The sequence below is a fragment of the Hibiscus syriacus genome, unplaced genomic scaffold (assembly GCF_006381635.1).
Source record: "Hibiscus syriacus cultivar Baekdansim isolate YM2019G1 unplaced genomic scaffold, ASM638163v2 tig00117017_pilon, whole genome shotgun sequence".
Classification (NCBI taxonomy): Eukaryota; Viridiplantae; Streptophyta; class Magnoliopsida; order Malvales; family Malvaceae; genus Hibiscus; species Hibiscus syriacus.
In genome coordinates, this window is record NW_024063526.1 from 5,068,367 (window position 1) to 5,087,468 (window position 19,102).

The following is a 19,102-nucleotide window of genomic DNA, read 5'->3' on the forward strand; positions in this document are numbered from 1 at the left end:
GGTGTACAATGCAATGGCTATATGTGAGTCTCATATAAAACCACTCTTCATCTCAATTCCGTTGATTATATTGCAGATAAAATATGGTTATTATGTTGGGAAGAAAACATCAAGGTGTTGGATACCATTGACGACGGAGGATGTCCTCTTGCGCATCTAGGTGTCGATGAGTGGGTCCCTCACCAGCCCAAAGATTTGTGGAGACTTGTTTGTGGAGAGGGATGACGAGGCCATCGAGAAGATGAAGAATATCTTGAAAACGACATAAGAGAACAAGAAAACCCTCGACATGATGGTCGGGTTAGCTGAAAGACCTCACATCCCCAGCATGGGTAAGATCACCACCTCGCTCCAATGTATGCTCCTACCAGATGAGGAGCGAAAATGGCATTCGTTTGGATGTCAATCGGATTAAAAAAATGGGATATTTCTCTAATTTTCGTAGAAAATAGAAGTTCCAAATTTGATGTGCATTCCTTAGCTAAATTCTGGTGGAAAAAAAAACATAAAGTGGGCATCAAAAGGAAGACAAACTAAAGCAGTGCAGATAAGAAAATGAAAGCATACCTTATGAATTGCCTTGGACAGAAGAACTCAAAGAAACATGGATTAATCGAATTTAAAGTGATCTATAACTCTCAAAAACCAAGGATTTTCATGAGCAACTTTCCAAGGCAGAATTACTGTATGCATGATCAGATAACACATTTACTACAACATATAAGGGCTCAGATAGAATTTGAAGACTTAGAAGCACGGGTGATTTGGACTCGAAAGAATAATAGTCGATTGGTGTCAAATAGAGTAGCAATTGTTCTATGCAAGTGGTGGAGAAACATAGAGCTTCGAATTATGTCAATTTTGAGATTTGATATAAAATCTCATTCCTAAAGCTAAGCTCACACCTAAAAGCAACTTCCTTTCCTTTTGAAGTAAAAGATAATTGAGCTTCAATGGAATGAACTAAAATAAGATACCCAAACATAACAACAGAAACCATTCATTATGAAATGTTACTAAAGTTGCTTGACTTTCAAATCATTATAACACTTTACCTGTCTCTTCTCATGCTTTTGAAAACAGTTCGAGCTTGCTCCACCATTCCCGAAATTGCAAATGCATCAAGCAAAATATTATAAGACTTAGTGGTAGGCCTGAAAAGGAGACAGAATTGTAGAAAGTTTCGGACAATTAGGAATTTTATTTCATTTACAAGTTTAATTTATTTATATTTCATGGTTAAGATTAAGTTTCTTAAGTGATAAGATAAAAGTTAGGAAGAAAAGAAACCTAGTAAGACCATAGCCTATAAAAACATGTGTTTTCTGCTTTTTCAATGAGTATTTTGATTAGAAAAATTCTCTCTTTCTCAATTTCTTCCTTTTCTTGTTCTCTCAATTTCTCACAAGAATTGGATATCATCAACTTTGGCAGAATGAATATGTACAGTTGTCAAATAGCAAGCCACAAACTTGGCAATCAAGTAGTGAATGTATTTTTGGTACAAGGTGTAGAAGGGAGTTGAACTAGACCTGAAGCTCACTAATGAGGTTTAAGTATATGAGTTATGGTCATCTATTAATCGGTCAAACTGTTCGGACATGGCCTATATGCCAGATGCCAAAAAAGAAAAGTAAGTCTTTGTTGAATTTACGTTCTGTTCTATCTTTTAAGATACTCTAGCTGCTTAAGTAACTGCTTTAGTTTCTAACCACAGTGACTTCAGATTGGATATATCTCCTCAAAAACAGCCAAAGCTTCCTCTTCCCTCCTAGCTTTGCCATCCAAAATTCAACATTACAAACATTACCAATATTCCAAACAAAGCTTTGCCACACCTCGTTCCATACTTGAGAAATACCCTTCCAAACATACAAACTTCTCGTGCAATTGATGGACTCGAGAACCAATTCCACCCACTTATATTTAGAGCGTAACACTCTAGCCCACAACTGATCGGAATTAACCACCAATTTGTAAGCTAGTTTCATGAGAAAAGCTTCATTCTGAACGTTTAATTTCCTCAGGCCCATGCCACCTTTAACCGTTGGTTTGCAAATGTTCTCCCAATGAACAAGAGGTACTCCACCTCCCGTCTCAGTACGACCCCAAATAAAACCTCGAATTAACTTTTCTATCTCATCACATATCCCTTTCGGAAGCATCGTTGACTGCAATGAATAAGAAGGAACAGCAGATAGTACCACTTTCGCCAAAATAATTCTCTTAGCCAAGGACAAAGATTTTTCCTTCCACCCTATAAGCTTATCATGGACTCTCGAAACAATATAACTATACGAAGATTTCGTAATTCGAGAATGTAAAAGAGGGACTCCAAGATACTTACCCAAATTTTGAACTTCCTGGAAGCCAAAAGAGGCACTAATGGAATTTTTCAAACCCAAGTCCACATTAGTTGAGTAATAAATAGTAGTTTTCAGGATATTGATTTTTTGGCCCAAGGAATTGCAGAATAACTCCAATATTCCCCGTATTACATTACATTGCTAGATAGAAGCCTCAACAAAGAGTATCAAATCATCTGCGAAGAAAAGATGGGAGAGAACGGGCCCATTACGGCACAGGCGAATATGTTTCCATATACCATTGTTTACCGCTCCAGCTATGGCATGCGCCAACCTCTCCATGCACATCAAAAACAAGTAAGGTGATAAAGGATCACCTTGACGAAGCCCTCTTGACGAATTAAAAGATGCAAACATAGAACCATTCCAAAGTACATGGGTCGAGACTGAAGATACACAACGTATGATAAGCATCCTAAGATTGTCCGAGATGTGAAGCTCTTTTAACGTGTCATCAATGAAAGGCCATTCAAGACGATCATATGCTTTCTCAAGATCAATTTTGATAGCCATATGGCCAATCTTACATTTCTTCAATCTCATGGAGTTGACTACCTCTTGCGCAACAATAATATTATCGGTGATCGATCTGTCAGGAACAAAACTTGTTTGAGTTTCCGAGATCCAGTTACTCATCAAAGGTTTCAGCCGATTCACAATAATCTTTGTGACTAGCTTGTATAATACTGAGCACAAACTAATAGGTCGAAAGTGATTAAACGACTCCGGTGATTTAATTTTTTGGGATAAGCACCAAAAGAGTTCAATTTAGTTCATTATCAAAAGCACCTCCTGCAAATATATTTTGAATCATTCGACACACACCATATTGTACTGTATTCCAATTCTTCTGGTAGAAAAAAACGTGAAGGCCATCCACTCCAGGTGCCTTTAGCGGGCTCATGCTAAATAACACATCACAGATTTCTTCCATAAATAACGGTCTCGTAAGACCACTCAAATCCGACTCAGGGGTTACGGGAACAATATCCCTTAATCGAATACACATTTCCATCTACCTTACTACTGGTGAATAAATCCCTATAATAATTTACTGCCATCGAACAAAGAACTTCTTGATCCGATATCCAACTACTATCTGTTGCCTAGAAAGCTCCTACGTAATTATGTCGACGCCTAAGCATCGTACATGCATGAAAGTATTTTGTAATTTTATCCCCATGTAATATCCATTGATTTCTTGATTTTTGGAGCCACAAACTCTCCTCTTGTTATAGGACCTCTTCAATCTCATTTTTCAGCATGTCCTGCAAATCAACCAACCTCCGAGAGTAGCAAGAAATAAGTGCTTTTTCAATACCTCGTAAACAGACCAACAACTCTATTTTTTTCTCCGTATGTGACCAAACTAGGGATGGCAACTCAACCCGAATCCGACGGATTCCGACCCGACCCGACCCGATCGGGACGGATTTTTTTTAAAAAAAATTTGGGTTCGGGTCGGGTCGGGTCGGGTTTTTTTTAAATGTACTGTTCGGGTCGGGTCGGGTTTAGGGTGAAAAAAATCCGACCCGACCCGACCCGAAAAATATATATAATTTTATCCTATATATTTAGGGATAATTACAATAATGTCCCTCCATATATAATTTTTTTCAATTAAGTCACTGTTTTCATTGAATAAAAAAAATTTTTATTATTATTTCGGGTTGGGTCGGGTCGGGTCGAGTTTCTAAGTCATATATTCGGGTCGGGTCGGGTCGGGTGAAACCTTAATTTCGTCGGGTCGGGTCGGGTCACGGGTGAAAAACCCTTTCTTCTCGGGTCGGGTCGGGTGGCCCAAAAACCCGACCCGACCCGACCCATTGCCATCCCTAGACCAAACACCTTCAAATTCCAATCAATAGCTTTGATTTGAAATGAATTAATGTTGGTTAAAACATCCAATTCATTATTTCAAGCTTCCAACAAGAAACTCTTAAATTGAGGATGGTCTTGCCATGCAGCAATAAAACGGAAAGGCCGATTCCCTTGAACTCTCGTGGTGCTCTGGGCTTTAAGGAGGAGGGGGAAATGATTTGAACCCACCCTGTCTAGATGCAACACCATAGTACTTGGGAAAACATCTGCCAAACACCTATTCATAAGGGAGCAGTCTAAGCGCTTACAAAGATTACCTCTTCACCACGTAAACTTTGATCCCCGATAGTCCACTTCGAATAACCCTAACTCAAACACAAACTCTGTAAACAAGTTATTGACTCCTAATCCATGACATGATCCTCCCTCATTTTCATCGAGTCGAATGATGGAATTAAAATCACCACCCAAAATCCAAGCTTCATACTCGCATGGATCAAGATTTATAAGATGCTTCCATACTAACTTTTGTTTCTCCAGTTGAGGGTTCGCATAAACTACAGTAAAATATAATCATCTATTTGCAACATCGGACCAGCATCTACTGTGAATAAATTGAGGCAAAATAGTTAAAATTTCAACATTTAACCCATCTTTCCAAAGAAGCCAAATTCCACCACTAAACCCAAGAGCTTTAACTCTAAAAGAATTCTAAAAACCGAATGTCCGGATGACTTTCTCGGCAACATTTTCACTAATCTGAGTTTCTAGCAGTGCAACAATTCCAGGTCAATTTTCTCGACAATGTTCCCAAAAATAACATCTGAAAGTTGGGCTATCAGTGTCCTGACAATTCCAAAAGAGAATATTAACCATTAAATAAAGAATATTCGAGCGCTCACCTTTACTGGAGTAGATTCGGGTTAGCGTTCTCGCCATCTGATAATATAACCTCTTTTGTTACTGTTTCCGACGATCTCACTACAAGCGGGTTTCCTTCCTCCCTTCAGTTCTCACGTAAGAAAGATGAGCCCTCTTCATATAGCATGCTGTGATCAAGATGTGTGCTGAATTTTACATTCCGCAACCAATCTATAAAACCTATCGAGGAGAATTTGAAATCTTTGTTTTTCTTCTTCACTTTCAGTCCCTTAGAACTATCCCCCATCTCTCGTTTATTTCCTTTATTACGAATGCTCTTGCTTGCGACATGAAGTTGACTGTCCTCTAAAATGGTGATCGTCGAATGTTTACCCGCAGCTCTCACATTGCAATGTTCTGTCACTTGAGGAGTAACCCCGTCATGGCTATCACATTTATCTGCTATAAAGTCCGAATTTCCCCACCTTTTTCCAATCGACCTGGATATTCCAACCTGTTTGCACCAGCCTCCTTTAACCTACAGCCTGAACTTTCCTTTTCCGCCTGCTGTAATGTTCGAATCTCCTTAGTTTTTTTCCGCCGAACGGGTACCTTTACCTTTTACTCGTGTATTTATCCGAGAGTTATTAGCTGTGATGGATGCTTTTATGACATGGAAAATGTATGACTCCATGGTTGAACCGTAAGATAGCTTCCGAAAATCATCCACGACCCTTCCATCAAGACATGAATATAATCCTGCTCACTCTCAAGCTTCACCAGGAAATAATCATTCTCTAAATCGATGACTTGGTACTGTCCTTGAAGCTTCCATAATAAACCAATCCGATTCACCAACGTTTTGTAACCAATGGCACGTCCCAGGAGCCTGACTATCACCGAGCGCCGCATGCTATAGTCAATTCTATCGTATACTTGATCTGCGAATTGTATCACAGGATACGGATCATTATTGTCCACGATACATTCACTATCCAGAACCACCACCTCGTCCATAGCTTGAAGCGAAACAACGTCCACCGTCTGCTTCAATTGGCCCATGACTGCACTGGCATAAGATTGCTTTTCCTGTTGCCGAGCTCCCTCTCCAAAGCTATCCACAGTCGACTGGATTTCATGCATATTTTTATCAGACTTTTTGGGCATATGTGGGTGTTGAGATTACCAGGTTCTGTTTGGATGTTTTACATGAACATGATGATATCTTGTTCATAAATGACACGACCATAGTTCCCATACCAAAAATTTCTGACGCAGAGAAAGTGCAAGATTACCGACCAATCAGTCTCTGTAATGTGATCTATAAGGTTATTACCCGAGTGATTGTAAACAGATTTCAAAGCGTGTTGGGGTTTTGTATTGATGAAAGCCAGAGTACTTTCATATCGGGTCGTTTAATCACAGACAATGCCCTCCTTGCAGTCAAAACATTACACACTTTTCGGTATCACGTTTGAGTCGCAAAGGATATTTCACCCTCAAACTTGATATGAGTAAGGCTTATGATCGAGTCGATTGGAGATTTCTTGAACATGTTCTGTTCAGATTTGGGTTTCATACAAATTGGGTGAATTTTTTTGATGAAGTGTCTGTTCTGTTCAGTATCGGGTGGGGGTAAATGGTGCACTTTCTGATGTGATTACACCCCATTATAGACCTGACAGAAGGGTTATCGTCTTTGTTACGTCAAACCAAAAGTTACTGTTGCTTTTTCCAGCATTTGTATCTCTCGAGGCGGTCCATTTTACCAGTATCTCTTATTTTTTGACGACTGCCTCATCTTCGAATGGGCCACTTATGATGATGTCTCATCCCTTACGTCCATCTTTCGATGTTTTAAGGCATGTTCCGAACAGCGTATAAACTTTGGTAAATCAAAGATTTTCTTTAGTGCCAACACTCATGTTGATTGTTGAGTTTATCTAGCGAGTTATTTTGGTGTGTGTATTGCATCCGACTTTGAACCCTACCTTAGGTCCCATCTGTTTTGGGACATAATCGCCAAGCCACCTTCCGATTTCTGAAGGAATCAATGATGTCTCATATCACAAGTTCATCAGTGTGAAATCTGTCTACAAGGGGCAAATTGGTTCTAATAAAAGCTGTTCTCCAGTTTCTTCCAACTTACCAGATGAGCCTATACGCTTTGCCTGGATCACTTTGCAAAAATTTAAATGTTGTTATTGTAAAATTATGGAGGCGTTCTAACATGAACCAACGAACTATCCATTGGCTTGGCTTGCCTGATCTTCGGTTACCAAAGGCCATAGGTGGATTAGGAATACGAGGCCTGGAAGTGTTCAATAAAGCTTTTTTGTGTAAGCAAGAATGGAGATTGCTACAAGATCTGAACTCTCTTGTGAGCTGTGTTCTAAAGGCGAAGTACTTTCCAACGGGGAATTTCTTGACAGAGGATTTGGGTGCTCAGCCATTATTTACTTGGCGCAGCATCTGTTGAGTGAAGGATGCTCTACGACAGGGTTTTAGGCCGCAAGTGGGAGATGGGACTACTATCCGTATGTTTTCTGAACATTGGGTTCCCAATTACTCTTTGTATGAGTTGCAGAGGAGGGTCTAGGATGGCACAACGTGCGTGATGGAACAGAGCCCCAAAATAGTAAGAGTCCAAAAAAAATTGATTTATTACTATTGTTACAATAAAAAAACAAAGTAATATGGAGTAGTAGAAAAATTTTGGGCCCAAAACGAGATTTTATATTCTTAATATATATTATGTAATATGACATTCTCTATAATTTAGTAAATGTTTTTTAGTTAATAAAGTCATCTTTAAAAAAATTGAGATTTAATTGCCTACTTTTAAGAATTTGCACATGGTATCCAATATCCTAGCCCCGGCCTGATGAGTTGTATTCTACCTGTGTTGATCCGAGTGTGCTGGTTCGGGTGTTAAATCTGATTGATCATGACCGGAGGGCATGGCGTACTGATGCAATTTCCACTTGCTTTCCTACGCCCGTTGCCCGTGCTATCATGTCGATTCATTTGCCAATGGATACCCGACCAAACGTTGGTTTAACGGCTTGAGAGTCATTATAGGTTTACAGTTTGAAGTGCCTACAATTTACTGATTAACCTCGGTCTACATCGTGAATCTACTGACTTGATAGACAGTGCTTTCTATCGCTTGCTTTGGTCACAGCAGCTACCGAAGAAGATTCAGATCTTCTTTTGTGGAGAGCTTTCCGAAACCTTCTACCATGCTCGACTAACCTTTACCAGAAGCATGTCATCATGAATCCAGATTGCTTTCGTTGTGATAGGGTTCCAAAATCTATTTTGCATGCTTTCTGTCAATGTCCGTGTTTGCAAGGGGTTTGGGAGCTCTTTTGGATGGGGTTTTCTCCTTCAGGGTTCTGCTAATGATTTTCGGGATTGGTTGTTGACTCTGCTATCCCAATTTTCCCCAGCAGATTTCTAGAAGCTCACGTTGTTATTGTGGGCTTTGTGAGTAGCTCGAAACTGCCATTTTCATGAGGGGGTCATTAGTTCTGATGTGGAAGTTCATGCTTTTATTGTCAAGTACCACTCAGATCTCTATTCAGTCACTTTGGCACCATATTTGGTTACAAACCCTTCTCCTCATGTTTGGTCTCCACCGTAATCCGGGATGGTCAAGGTCAATTTCGATGGCTCCTTTGTCCGTGAACTAGGTCGTGGTGGTATTGGATGCATTATTCGGGACTTCCGGGGGTCAGTTTCTTGCCGCATGCTCCCGTTCTGTCCCTTATGCTTTGGATGATTTTCATGTTGAGACTTTGGCTTGTCTGGTCGGGTTGTAGTTGGCCTCGGCTCAAGGCTATCAACAAGTAATTCTAGAAGGTGACTCTCGATCCATCATCTCCAGGGCTACTTCGCTGTCTGTGGATTTTTCTTATGATGGTCCCATCTTCGACCAAATTAAGGAGCTTGCAGTCATTTCACCATTGCTCATTTCAACATGTCGTCCGTTTCTGTAACAGAGTAGCTGATGCGTTTGCGCGGGAGGGTATGTCTGCTACATCTCCTGTTCGTTGGTTAGGGACTCCACCTCCTTTAATTGCCTCTATTCTTGCCGCAGATAATGATATATAACTTTTTCGGGGTGTTTAGACCATCTCCGACTCTTCTCTCTACTCTACAACATCTCTATCTCTACTTTAAAGATGAAACAATAATTCATCTTCAGCACTATTTCTACATTACCGCCAACTCTACGTTATTCACAATATTTAACTATTATAATATTGATTTTACAAATATAAAATAAAACATATACAGAAAAATAACAAAAAGAAAAATAACAAAAGAAAGTAAAAAAAATAAAAACCAAAAATAAAAAAAATAACAAAAAAATATAATATGTAGCGCAACTACAGTGTAACGCCAGTTATAACGTGCAACTGTAACTGTTAATACAATCCAGCATTAAAGTGACGATGGGCTGGAGTTGAAATTCATCTCCAAAATGAAGATTGCAACTACTCCAACGATGCGTTGGAGTTGGTCTTAAAGTTTGTGTATTGAGACTATTTTCTTGTTTGCATGCAAATGAAATTCACGTTTTTATTAAAAAAAATTAAATATGATTATTAAAATAAAAGTGAGAAGATAATTAAATGATCAACTGTATAATTTAATAAAATAAACAAAATTCTTGTACCATATTACTAAAATTCAACTCTTATATCTATATAAATTTAAAGTGTTACATTATACACTAATTAAAACTTTGGTGAAAATCATAAATAATTTCCACTCATTGTGTATTATCGATCAAATGTTAGTTTAAAAAGAACAATTGAGGAAAAAAATTGAGATTATTGTCATCAGTAAATTCAAAACTTTTTTTTAAAAAAAAAAAACATTATAAATGTATTTTTTCCAAAGAGGAAGTATTGATTCATATTTTAATAAAAATGGCACTAAAATGAAAGATTATTTAATTTATTATAATATGATATTATATTTAATTAATTAATTGTATATAATATTAATTTTAAATATTTTCAATTTATGAATATAAATAAATGAATAATTCGTAATATGAACAATTTTGATTATGATGCATAACCCTAACTAATTTTAGGCCTTGAAATTATCAAAAAGGTTATCGAAAATTTTCTGTACTGTGAAGCCATAATGTAGAGTTACATAATCTGTGGCTAACAACCACATTATGGGCACGAGATCAAAATCCAATGAGTTATGATCTGATTTAAGATAGAGTTGAATTTTTAAGAGGATATGTTTGGAGTAGGTGAGGTTTAAATTTATGGTGAAAAATATTCGATTTGATTTAAAAATAATATAATAATACTTTATATATTTTAGGGATAATAATAATAATAATAATAATAATAATAATAATAATAATACCTATATATTATTATTTTTTAATTAGATCTCTATTTTAATCCAAAGATAATGTTTTTTTGTAAATATATTTGTTTAATGCCAAGTTCGAAATTTATCTCGCAAAGGTAATCTGGATTTGAGTCGAGTGAAATCATCCTAAATCCAGATAGAGTGGAAGATATATATTTTTGGATTAGGTTTGATTGATCAAAAGCCCGACCTAACTCGACTCATTTCCATCCATAATTAGAGATATTAAGAGTCACATAATTTGTCGAACACACGAGATGTAACTTTAATTAGGGTTGTGTAATAAAATGGAGAAAATTGAAAAATTAATTCAAATTAAGTTATGTTATTTGATTTGATTCAGTTCAAGTTTTTAATTTTATGATCCAATATAATTATGCAATTCAATTTCAAATTTTCATATGAAATCAACTGTGTCAAATCAAGCCAAATTAAAAATATTATCCAAAACAAAATCATTTTAATTTATTATAAGGCAAGCTTAAATGAATAAAATCTTATATTAAAAATATTTTTATGAATTTAAATTTATATATTTAAACTCAATTTCAGTTTTAAATTTATTTATTTTTGGATGAATTAGAAAATAATCAGCAATTAAAAATTACAAAACCAAACCAAAAACCTCGACTTTTACCGTTTGATTTCAATTTTTAAAAACCCACAAAATACAATTCAATTCATATTTTATTGAAAATCCGAACTAAATACACCCCCAAGAAAGCAAAAGGATGTGGCCAAGAATTTTATACTGGAACTGGAATAGAGAGTATCAATCTTGGGCCATTCCCGGCCACCAAGTAAAGATGGAGATCATTCCACTTTCCCATGAATTATATTGTGAGAACTGAATTCACAAAACATGATCGGACAGAAAATTTTATGTTTTTCTCTTCACATATAATCAATTTCAACATGTTCAAACATTCCCATGTGAATAACCAGTATACATATTAGTAGACTTAAGTCCTAACAGGTGTGAATAACTGTTTTCCCACCGGAAGCTGTCACCGGAATTGCGGCCTTCTTCCCTGCCATTCCAAAATAAATGAAAATGAAAACATACACCACCAACAGCATGCCTGTTGATAATATCCTAAGCACTTGTTAGCAAGCTTGATAGAAGAATCAGGCATGTTGTCATCAAATTAATGTGATGAGCAATAAATGATTAGAAGGCAAACACTTCATCCAATAACTCCATTCATTTGGTGCATATTCCAAAGCTTGGCTTTTGGAAGGCGCGGAAAAATAATGAAGGTAAACAACTTTTAGTAGTCCCCTCCGAAGCAAAAATAAAAAGAAACAACCACTGTTTTCGAAAACTGATCCTAGACCTTCCCCTCCTTCCCCAATCCCAACAGCACATTTGTTTCACATTGTCAAACTCAGTGACCTGTCACCAAAGCTATCCTCCAGCTTCCACCAGTGCCAACCATCTCTTCCTCTGACCACACCATAGCGTTGATTGCTCTCCTTGTTCTATTGTATGGGAGAATTATCTTAACGAAAGCCTTCTTTTTGACTCTCGTGTGAAGGTTGTCATAACTTGTGTCTATCCGCTGTTAAATGACTTAACTTAATAGAGTCCTAAGGGCAATCTCAAAGATAAGGGGTTCAAGCCGTATTAGTTTTGATTAGCTGTCCCAGGGAAAAGAGTAAGCATTGGCTGTTCTGTTGGCATGTCCGAGCTAAGATCGGTTGAGGCGGGTAAAGACAGTTGCGTAGCTTACTTGGTAAAGGACTCCCTATAGTTGCGGAATATGCTTTTAAAGAAAAGAGGACACATTACCCACGACCCCAAAGGAAACCACAATCCAACTCCAATATAAGCCAAATGAATAACTAAAATCAACAAGGCATTTGTCTTCGTTCGTTTGTGTTTTTATCAATGAAATCATTATTTTTCTTGAAATCAAGTGTCATCCAAAACAAGTAATTAGTTTTTTTTTCAATATTATCAGCCAAGCATATTTGATAAACATGTTAACATGTAATCTCATCTCATCCACAAGCTACAAGTTTTCATGAGACTTGTAGCATGCAGAAACAAACAAAAGAAAAAAAGGTATCTCTAGTGATTATATTCACATTTAATCTAATTTATAAGGCTTAAGCAGAGAAAACTAACTCCAAACAGACCTAAGAGAAAGATGATAAGTATCAAGAATGCATACAAAATTAGGTAGCACCATTCAATATTGCAAAAAATGAAAGTAACTCGCCATCCACAGGTAAAAAAGGTGCTCAAGGTAGCAAGAGAGACGGAAAGGAAGAGCTCCAAGTGGTGTTTGCCTTATCATGCTTACCTCAAAGGAACTTAGAAGGATGTTCTTCCACTGCTCTGATCATTATCAACATCAACACCAGAGCTCCCAAAGCTGCTAAAATGACTAGATCGAGTCTCACCATGGCTCCCACTACTATGGACTGAACGATTGTCACCAAATCTGCCAGAACGGCCAGAACCAAAGCTGCCAAAGCCGCTAAAACCATCTGATTTACCCAATTCCCCAAATCTACTTGGTCGACCAAATGAGGAACCACCAAATTTTCCAGACCGGTTATTAGAACCAAAGCGTCCTCCATAATCACCCATCTCATCAGAAAACCGACCACCACTACGACCAAATCCAGGACTCCTATTGCCTCCAGAACGGCCATATCCATAATCCCCTTGCCGACCAGAACGACCAAAACCTGTATCACCATATCCACGATCTCGTGCACCTCCAAATGACCCAAATCGACCACCAGCACCGATATCATCAAACATGATAGTACTCGCACCATCAATCTCAATCCTAGGAAGCTACAAAAACCAAGAGTAATCAGCCTATAACCTATCCATGAAAACATACAGTAACATAGCAATCCATGACAGCTTCATGCATATCTTTCAGGCACAACTACTTACCAAGAGGTCATTTATTTTGTAAGAATTATGATATATTCTCAACGTTAATTGTAATTGGCACAACCGCACAAGAGACGTTTTCCCTTTTGAAATCCATGTTTCATGCATAATTTGGTTTAATTATTTAAGGAGTAAGGATTGAAAAAAAAACTCTCATATTAAGAGGTCTCTCATGAACTAGTACTTATTTAGAGTTAGATGTTTTGGTGTTACAATTGTTTCTCATCTATTTCCCCCTTTCTCTACATCAGGTATGTTATAATGCTTTACATGCAAAAATGAAATTATGTCATTCTTAATATTCTTGGACTGTATGATGCCATTATCTAATCCTTTAAAAGCCAGACAATGTTTTAAAACAGTTAGGTCCAGATTGGAAGGGTAGTTCAAGATTTTCTTCTTTTCTGTGGTAATTTTTTCTCTTCTTTACATTTAATGATGATTTTGTTTTTCAAATGGGGGATTGGTGGGTCTAATTGGTGGAAAGAAACTATGGTTTGGTTCATGGTGATCTTATAGATAGGGGTGTTCATTATTCGGTTTTAACCGAATTAACCGACTGAACCAAATTAATTCGGTTAAAACGGTTGACCACTGAATTAGTTCGGTCGATGAATAATTATTTTTTTGCAATATTCGGTTAACAGATAATTCGGTTCAAAATCAATTAAATAACCGAATTAACCAAAAATATTATATATAATATTATTAATGTTATATATATATATTATACAGGTTTAGCCCAGACCCATTTAAGATACTAAGACCAAAATAGATTTTAACTCAAACCACATTAATATTTTATGACCCAATCAATTTTGAACCCAATAAAAAGAAATACTAAAATTAATCTAATCCAACTAAAGAAGAATAAACCCTAAAATTGTTTGGAATCTCTTCTCTATCAGCTGTCTCCCCCTCATGCTGTTTGTCTCTCCTCCAGCATTCTCACTTCTAATTTCTCAGTTTGTTCTTCCCTAAATCACACGAAATATCGGGATAAACTTTCTTCAAGACTTCCAAATCTTCTTAGCATATTCAGTTCTTCTTCTATTTAGTAAATCTTAGATAATTTTTTTAATTTTCGTAAATAATATTTTCTTAATTTTTTAGGAACAATTTTTAAACTTGGTAGTGTCTAAAATGTGAAGCCAATAATGTTAATAACAGTTTTTAAGTAAGATTTTGGTGTCACTACAGATTATTTCCATTGGGTTCTCAATTTGTATTAGATGGAAAATGTTTTTTGAATTAAAAACATTCCATTGCTATTTGAATTAGGAAATTTATAATAAATTTCGGTTAATTAAAAAATTAACTGATTTTAGTTCGGTTCGGTTGACAATTTTCAAATAAATTTCGGTTAATTTGGTTCGGTCAGTGACCGAATTAACCGTTTGGACACCCCTACTTATAAATACTTGTTTAATTTCTATTTTAAGAAAATTTAATTAACGTGCTATTCTCACCAAATTCAAGAAGAGACCATATATCACCTAAACCAATGCTGTAGGAACTCATTACCATTTCCTAAGAAACTAAGACACAATCTCACACCACCAATTAAAGAAAATATTTGAGGCTTGACTACTTGAGTTAGTACTAGAAATTTAGCCTGAAATTGGAAATAAGGGCTTTACAAATCAAAACCAGCCAGTTTGAACAATAACTGTTAGGTCGTAGGCTCAAAGGATAATTAGTAATGCCAAACCAGTAAAGAGTAACAACAAAACCATATAAAAACTAGTTTCGATCATATAAGATGAAAGGGTGAAATAGCTTATAATGTTTTAGCCGGCTCCAGTTCCAAGAGGCTAAAAGAGTATCAATGTCAAAACCTGACTTTTGCCAGCCCCACTTCAATTTTCTATTTAGCTTTTAAAAATTCTTTAACTTTCATATTCCTAATGTTCAAAATCCTCAATAAAGCATCAACGTTAAAAAAGGGAAAAGAAAAGGGAAAATAAACATGGACATCAAAAGGGATACAAGATATTACCTCAGAAAATCGGCATCTTACTTCTCGTTCAATAACCTTAACAGCCCTACTCTGCTCTTGAGTGTAGATAAGAATCCCACTTCCTTTCCTTCCAGCACGACCAGTTCGGCCCGTTCGATGGACAAAAGTTTCAGATGTGTTTGGAAGCTCATAATGTATTACCTACATAAGAAAACAAGACTAATCACATAAAGTTTAGAAGTAGAGCCGAAAGTAGATTCTTCTAGAATATCACATTGAACAGAGCCATAAGTAGATTTTCCTTGAAGTGGTACCATGACTAAGAATACATCAAAAGATTTATGTATAGCATCACATGATGCAAATATTAAATTAAAATTTATGATCAACTAAGCAAATAATATTTTCAAAAACAAGCTAAAACTGCCTAGAAGAAGCAGAGCGCAATATGTAAAGCTAACCAGGTCGACACTAGGTATATCAAGGCCACGAGCAGCAACATCAGTAGCAACTAAAATATTAAACTGCCCATTTCGGAATCCTGAGAGAGTTGCTTCCCTCTGAGTTTGAGAGATATCACCATGCAAAGCCTCACATCTAAAGTTTCTTGACATTGCGCGTGCCAGCCGATCAGCATCACGCTTTGTTTGAGTGAAAACAATACACTTTCCTCCTTTCGCATGCTCCTAAAAAGGAAGTTGATGATAAAAGCAATGACAATTGAGGGGAAACCCCATAACACATTTGAAATGGCTGCAAAACTGTAATGAAAATGAAAAAAAGAAGAAGTAAAAAAGCCAGGCAGGAAAACAAACAACAGACCCAAGGGCATGACCCTTACTGTAATTAGAGGACCAAGAATTGATGCTTTCCCACGTGTATCTGCTGCTATAGAATACAAAGAAATTCCTTCTGCCAACTTTTGATCATTTTCTCCAACCTGCAGGTGCACATAAGCCACAAGAAATAAGTGGGGCTAGGTGTATGTGTCTTGCCCTCTTTCAGAGCTTATCTTCATTATTCTAAATTGAGAAAATAAAACAGAATTTATCCTTAATTAGATGTGTCTTTTTAAAATAACCAAAATATAAGCACTGGGATATGGATTACAATGACAAAAGTTCATACGTATACAACACATGATAAAGGCAGCACCAACTCAATAGGAAAAGATACGCTGAAAACAAATATAGGGATAAACCAATAACTAGAAGCTAGAAATCTAACCACAATCATAGCAGAATGGTGAAAGAGGATATACAAACTAACCAGATCAATAGTTAATGGGTTTTTTAAGTGCTTTTGGGTAAGGCTTCTAATCCAATTAGGCATTGTTGCTGAAAACATCATGCTTTGACGATTTGCAGGCAGCCTCTCCAGTATGGTCTCAACATCGTCGGCAAATCCAACTTGAAGCATCTGATCAGCTTCATCAAGAACAAGAAATTGAACCTCGGATAAGTTGAGAGCACCTCTCTTAAGCAGATCAATAATGCGACCAGGTGTACCAACAGCTATATCAACACCATAGTCAAGTTGCCTCATTTGTTTGGAAATGGGTGTACCCCCGTAAACACAAATTGTATCCAAGTTGGGGGCAGACTCATGAAATTCCTTCTCAACTTGTTTAGCAAGTTCCCTTGTTGGTGCCAAAACCAAGCACAAGGGATTTCTACCACGACTGCATAGTTAACACAAAACAACACACCCAATTCAAATGATAATAAAAACTGCCCATAACCAACCACCATTCTTGTTTTTTACAGCACAAAAACTATCAAAATATAAACCAATAAGGTCTCTTTGGTTGTTGACTTGCTATATTTACCTTTTGCTTCCTCAGTAGTTGCTAAAAACTAAAAGTAAACATTAAAAAGAAACATTGTTGTAGTATCACTGTCATATTATCACCATTTTGTTAAAAATGAGCAAATAACTAAAGCATAGAACAAATAGAAAATAGCTTAATCTTTCATAATAAAAGCAAAAATATGCATTTCCATATGCAACATTTTACCTTTTCATTTTAAAAACAAACCTTTTCATTTCGTAATTTAAAGAAAAAAACATTTACAATAACATTAACAATAAGATAAAGGAGGAAAATAGACAAACCCATGTTGAGCATTGTATCGAATAATTTTGTCCATGATAGGAATCCCAAAGGCAAGTGTTTTGCCTGTTCCTGTCTTAGCCCTTCCAATCATATCTCTTCCTTGCATTGCTGGTTCCAACACCGCTCTCTATAATGAAAATAAAGGAAGAAATTAATTTTTTCAAAAAAATCATTAAAAGGTAAGACCCATGGATTTAAATTGCGGTTGCGGCAGCATTTTCAGTTGTGTTGCACGCTATTGCGGACATGGAAAATGCTATCGTGGTCATTGTGAGTATCACCGTGAAATAACAGCAACCGCTATTCCGATAAAATACTGCTATTTAAATACCCGGTAAGAGCCTAAATCGAGGTCTATATATAACATATATATGTATGCGTAATTTTACCTGGATTGGAAATAATTTGGTGATACCCTTTTTCTTCAGAGAAGAAACAATTTCGGGAGCAATCCCCAGACTAGAGATCTCAAGCCCATCATTTCCCTTCTCTTCAACATAATCCTCGACGGCAGACTTCGCCTGCAAGATCGTGGACGCCCTGAAATTCAACGGCCCTGATTTGGTGTGGAACCCCTTCGTTGCAGACCCCGAAAACCCTGAGAAGGGTTTGAATATGTTAATAAAACAAGTCTCGGTATCTATAGCGGTTGTTGCAGTTGAGTTGAAGTGTTGAAGCAGAGTTTGGGCGGAGGCGGCGAGGAGCCGCCTGGAGGCTAAGGAAGTTGTGCGTTTTAAGACTGTGCTCATCATATTTTCGTTTACGAGAGAATGTGCTGTTTCTAACAGAGAAGAAGAGGGGCTTGGCGAAGAGGGAAAGCGAGAGGGGGTTAAGTTAGGGTTTTAGCGTTGCACATAAACGAAACGGGTTATGCTGCTTTGCAAAAATAGGCAACCCTTCCTTTGTGAAAATGACATCGATTTTATATTTTTTATTATTTATTTGATGGAAAATTATTTAATGAAACACAAATATCTTTGTATCCTTTTTTCTCAATGGTAAACTACACATTGGACACTAATATTTTATTAAGTTTCTATTTTCCCTATTAAAATTTTAAAAGTAACACATTGGAAACTAACGTTACGATTTGTAATAAAATGATTACTCTACAATTTTCTTCGATAATTTGATTACGTGATGACGTTAATAAAAAGGTTAATATTCAGTTTACACTTAAACTACTTTTAAAACATCAAATAAGTCATTGAACAATGATTTTATATCAAATTTATCCCAAAACTTTTTAATTAGAAAATATAAGAAACTATATCCACTCTTGTCGGGCAGAAACAACATAGAGATATCACCAAGAATTATTAACAAAAGTGAAGCAAGTTTATGACTGTTTCTTCACCATCAATTGAGTTCGCCATAATTATGACTGTTATACCTAGAATTGGAATGGATATAACACACAAAATTGCTCCAAATACGCACAAAGAATAATACAAAAATAAAGAATGATCAAAGAAATGTCAAGAGTTTAAACGATCAATAGTATTTGGTTCCATTATATCTAACTATCTCAATAAAATCTCTTAGTTTTGCTGAAATTGAAGAAACCCAAAAAGAAAATCCACTGCAAATTAATATATTATAATTAAATATTTAAGCATAGTAAAATTATGGTCCGAGAATTAAAGAAAATA

General features: G+C 36.4%; 1 protein-coding gene across 1 annotated transcript; it reads right to left on the minus strand.

Moving 5' to 3' along the window:
• Positions 1-11,340: 11,340 nt before the first annotated feature.
• LOC120195754 (DEAD-box ATP-dependent RNA helicase 53, mitochondrial-like) lies at positions 11,341-18,302 on the minus strand. Its single transcript, XM_039197677.1, has 8 exons — positions 17,840-18,302; positions 17,450-17,577; positions 16,604-17,015; positions 16,176-16,274; positions 15,796-16,020; positions 15,374-15,535; positions 12,767-13,269; positions 11,341-11,488 (listed from the first exon to the last, which is right to left on the minus strand). The coding sequence occupies exons 1-7, from the start codon at positions 18,200-18,202 to the stop codon at positions 12,778-12,780; spliced, it is 1,881 nt and encodes a 626-aa protein (XP_039053608.1). The 5' UTR covers positions 18,203-18,302; the 3' UTR covers positions 11,341-11,488; positions 12,767-12,777.
• Positions 18,303-19,102: the final 800 nt, after the last annotated feature.